The sequence below is a fragment of the Cynoglossus semilaevis genome, chromosome 12 (genome assembly GCF_000523025.1).
Source record: "Cynoglossus semilaevis isolate Cse_v1.0 chromosome 12, Cse_v1.0, whole genome shotgun sequence".
NCBI lineage: Eukaryota > Metazoa > Chordata > Actinopteri > Pleuronectiformes > Cynoglossidae > Cynoglossus > Cynoglossus semilaevis.
Genome location: NC_024318.1, coordinates 3,639,170 through 3,643,732, shown reverse-complemented (window position 1 = coordinate 3,643,732; position 4,563 = coordinate 3,639,170). Strand labels below are relative to the sequence as shown.

Sequence of the window (4,563 nt, the reverse complement as noted above, 5' to 3'; positions counted from 1 at the left end):
GCCACCATCCCACTGCACGACCACCCGGACATGCACGGAGTTCTAAAAGTCATGTACGGTAAGGTTCGGATCAGCTGCTTCGACCGGTTGGACAGAAATACTGGGACCGCGGGGTCCATGCGGCGTTCCGTGCTCCGCTCCTGTGCGGAGTACACGGAGGATAGTGACGCGTGCGTCCTGGCCCCGGACAGGGACAACCTGCACCAGATCGATGCAGTGGATGGACCTACGGCTTTCATGGACATTCTGGCTCCACCGTACGACCCGGACCAGGGACGGGACTGTCATTACTACCGGGTTCTAGCGGATGGTGGGGCAGCGGGACCGGGACCGGGACTGGGACTAAAGCAGCAGCAGGAGGTCTGGCTCATGGAAATATCGCAGCCACCAAACTTCTGGTGCGGAGGAGAGCCATACCCGGGACCGGAGGTCCACCTTTGAACATGGGGATGCTGTAGACAGAACTGAACCGAACAGTGACCATGAATGTAAATGTCGCCTGATCTCGTTACTGGGTGTAGTCAGCACATGCACAGGTGCACAGAAAGACTTACTGTTTCGGTTTGCAGGTGTCCTAACAATAATGATGCGATTCACTCTGGTTAATGATTAATGATTGTGACTGTAAAAAGACACTGTTACTTCAAGAAGAAAATTTAGTCACATTTTCTTATCGATGTATTTTTCTAATGAATCAGTGTCGGTCAAACCTTACAGGGAACGGACAGCGACGTGGGATCCTGGAACACTGAGAAAAAAGTTAAGGGTGACAGGTTTAAAAATTGTTTCCGGTGATCAAATTAACACATTTGGCAGCTGTTATTGCCAAGAGACAGTCTTCGGTCTAAGCACTAGGGGTCAGTATACCTCAACAACACACGTTTCAAAACAAATGGAACGTTCCTTTAATTTGAAGGTTTTAGACTGAATTTGCTGACGCCCTGGTTTCGATTTGTGCACAATTGATTAGACGTGGCATTGAAAATGTGCTAATACTTTGTAAAAGTTTGATTTGATGATGGTAATTCATATTTACCCGAGGTTTTTCTTATTGTATTTAACACGACTCATATGCTGCGTAGCTGTAAAATGACTTGATTACAAAAAATGTCAGTTGGGTCTAACACAGTGGGGATTTCTCAGCCTCCCCTCTTGACGGCTCCAGAAATGAAACTGTGTGTATTGTCTTCCTTTTTAGGGTTTTGTTGCATTTGTGTGAGGAAAAGAAAATCCTTTAAAACCATTGAAGTTTTAAAGGTGTATGATTTTCTGTCACAGACTGAAAGTCAGCTAAAACAAGAGAAACTGTGAATGGACAGAATAAAAAGTGTCACCCACAGAGGCACTAGTTATATTCATCTAACACCAGGTGGCGAAACTGCAAGTTTTAAAGTTAGTCTGTTGTAAAGCTGTTTTTTTTATTGTCATTTAACACCTAGAACAATGAAAAAGGGAATTTACTCTCTGTAACTCCACACCTAAGGTTAGGGGTCAGCTAACTAATATTCCAAGAACAGTTCTAAGCTTAGTCCACTTTTGTAGTTATCACTAAGATACATAATATCCTTGAGCCAATGCTGGGCCAACTGACGAACTCTGTCTTTGTTCCTTCACCTTTTATAGGAGTACAGAGTGTTTCTCATATAAGGTTTGCAACTGAAATAAAAATCATTTGGTTTTCCTGTGATATTTATTCTATATATTTCTTTCACTTAAACTTTTATACATTTCAGGAAAATCAGAATATATTTATTTAAGCGTTTTTTTTTTTCGTTATTGCGTTATTTCCAAAACTAAACATTTAACGTGTCTGTCCCTGCCCCCTGTCCGTATCTGGTGGTACTGCAACCTCGCAAAACGTGCTAAAGAAAATTATTTGTCCAACATTCTGGAGAAATTAATGTTTTTTGAGCCCCTCAACTGTGTTATGTGCATAATATTCAAATTCTGTTTGATATTTTGGTTGATTTTCATTCATTTAACATACATGTAACTCTTTGGCATAATACAAAGATGCAAGTCGACGTCAGCATTTGGCACGTTTTATTGTAAAACAAAAATGAATAAAAATAAAGTTATCACAAATAACTGTTAAATACACTAAAAAATAAAGTTTCACTAAGAAATGTTAGAACCTGATGGATTAAAAAAAAAACCCTGAGACACTGAATCCAGTTTTAAAAAAATCGGAGCATAACAAATATCACAGATTTCTCCTGAGTGTGGGTGAGAATTGAGTCGTTACCCAGCAGGGGGCACTCACAGCACATTTATAAATGACTCTTCTATAAATTATATTGAGACTAAAATACCCTGAACTGTCGTCGACCGTTACCGTCTGCAGTCAAAGCACTGGTTTTGAGTTTCGTCGTGTTATTTTTTCCCGCTAAGGTTAAAAGTAACCACTTGATGTTTGTTTACATTCAGTCATCGTGGTGAGGGTGCAGTTGTGTTTTTACGCGCTCCCTCACGAGGCAGTGGTCTTCTTCTCCCTCTGCCGCTGGTGGATCTTCATGTGGCGCCGCCTCTCGTCGCTGCGGGCAAACTTCCTGCCACATTGTTCACAGGAGAAAGGTTTTTCACCTGTGTGTGTGCGGATGTGCGTGGTCAGGTGATCGCTGCGGCTAAAGTTCCTCATGCAGATGCGACACTGGAATGGTTTGTGGCCTGTGTGGATCCGCAGGTGACGACTCAGCTCGTCGGAGCGGGAGAACCGACGGTCGCAGCTCTCGGCCGGACACGGGTATGGGCGCTGATGCACCGGTGTCTTGCTCGGTCGATTCGGGTACTTCCTGGGTCTGAGGATAGGCCGCAGGGGCAGGTTCTGGTGGGCTGGGAATGCAGCTGCCATAGGGGCCTCCGGGGCCCCCAAAGTGTAATTCCTAATAGTGTTGAGAGGTGTGAGAGGTGGAGCCATGCGCAGAGAGTCCAGAGGGTGTGGGAGGGGCTTGTCTCTCTGGCAGTTTTGAGGGTAATACCCTCCGTACTCGGGCATAATGGACAGCAGTGCAGCGCCCTCTACGGACGGTTTGGGTGCAGGGTTGTAGGTCGGTGGTGGGTGAAAGGAGACAGCACAGGTGGATGTGCTTAGGAAGCCCCCTGCTGGCTGCTCATGGTACATGTCCCCGCCACAGGAGTAGGCAGGGACAGGTGGAGGAGGAGGCGGGCCATACATGTGATTGATGTCATGACTGTGTGCCATGGCCCGGCCCGCTGCTTCTGCTTCTCCTTCTCCTTGTCCTGGAGTGCGAATCCCAATAAAAGCTGCTGCTGACACAGTGATATCAGCGTTGACCAGGCTGATGATGTCACTGGGTGCACTGACTTCTCCCACGCCACACTCCACGGAGAAATTTCCTGTGAAGGAGTGAAGTCTTGCAACAGACGTGGACAAGTAAGGGTCGGTTGTTTGGTCTGACAGGAGGTCACCTGAAACATCGGAGGAGGAAGTGAAAAAAAAAAATCATGAATTTATAATTTACATTTTCATTAATAGGTACATATTAAATTCGGAAACTCAGCTAACAGCTATAGCATTCCCCACAAATTAACTTTCAGAAAGTTAAAACAGTTATCTGACTCCGCCCACATCTCTACACCTTCATTCAAAGAACAGAGGAAGTTTGTGTCAGGGAGTCCACTTCTATTCTGTCTGTCTGAAAACATCCTTACCAACTTCATCCTCATCCTGTCTCCCACTATCCTCCTCTTCCTCCTCTTTAAAAACATTGATAGCGAGCGTGCGAATGCTCTGGACCCTCCTCAGCTTCGGGCTGATCATGATTCTCCTTCATCTCTGTTCTGATCTGCTGCGTCTTTTTATCTGGGATCTCCTCTTCCTCTAACATCCTCCACCAAATATGGATGCCTCCAAGAATAGTTCTGGTACGTAGAACACAGAACCGTTTCACTCACACTCAGAATATAATTTAAACCTGACGCTCGCTCAGTGACGAACATGTGCTGTTATTTTCCCGCCTCCTGCTGAGACACACTCGCTGGCATACACACACACTTGCTGCAGCTTTTTCAAACGCCCACTGCTGCAAAAATGTTGGTGTGCATTGTTGGTGTGTAACAAACCGCCCACTCTGGGACAGATGGACGTCTGTCTGTGAGTGTGTGTGTGTGTGTGATACAAACACACACAGGAAACTAGAGTCAGGGATTATACTGCCATGACGGTCCCAGTAACTGATGATGCAGAATAACAGTATTAATAAAATATGTTAAAATGTAGCAAAATGTTGCCAAATTTACTACAAATATTGTATTTTTGCGATAATTAAACTTTTGTATGATGTTTGATAGGAAACAGTTTAATAGGTAGTAGTTTGTTTATAATTCTAAACATCCCTCAATATAGAATATTTATTTAGAGTCTCACCAGTATCTGATCTTTGTTCAGTAATTGTCCTTAAAATACAATCATTTTGGGCTGCTTCAACAGACAATCCTCCACCCAAACTCCAGAGAATAAGCCATGAACAATCCAAATCAACCAGAAGTCAGTTGAGCTGAAGATTTGAAAGATAATTCATGCCATGGTTGCTAACGTCTTTA

General features: G+C 44.3%; 2 protein-coding genes across 2 annotated transcripts in view; one reads left to right on the top strand and one right to left on the bottom strand.

Moving 5' to 3' along the window:
- The window catches only part of LOC103387026 (2-aminoethanethiol dioxygenase-like), a 2,230-nt gene extending 543 nt beyond the window's left edge, over nt 1–1,687 (top strand). The window contains 1 exon segment of the mRNA XM_025060782.1: nt 1–1,687. Within this exon segment, the coding sequence (XP_024916550.1) occupies nt 1–441 (441 nt within the window). The 3' untranslated portion in view covers nt 442–1,687.
- On the bottom strand, nt 1,413–4,042 carry LOC103387034 (early growth response protein 2b-like). The gene is made up of 2 exons (XM_008321530.3): nt 3,673–4,042; nt 1,413–3,429 (listed from the first exon to the last, which is right to left on the bottom strand). Exons 1-2 carry the CDS (start codon nt 3,779–3,781, stop codon nt 2,468–2,470), a joined length of 1,071 nt encoding a protein of 356 aa, XP_008319752.1. The 5' UTR covers nt 3,782–4,042; the 3' UTR covers nt 1,413–2,467.
- Nucleotides 4,043–4,563: the final 521 nt, after the last annotated feature.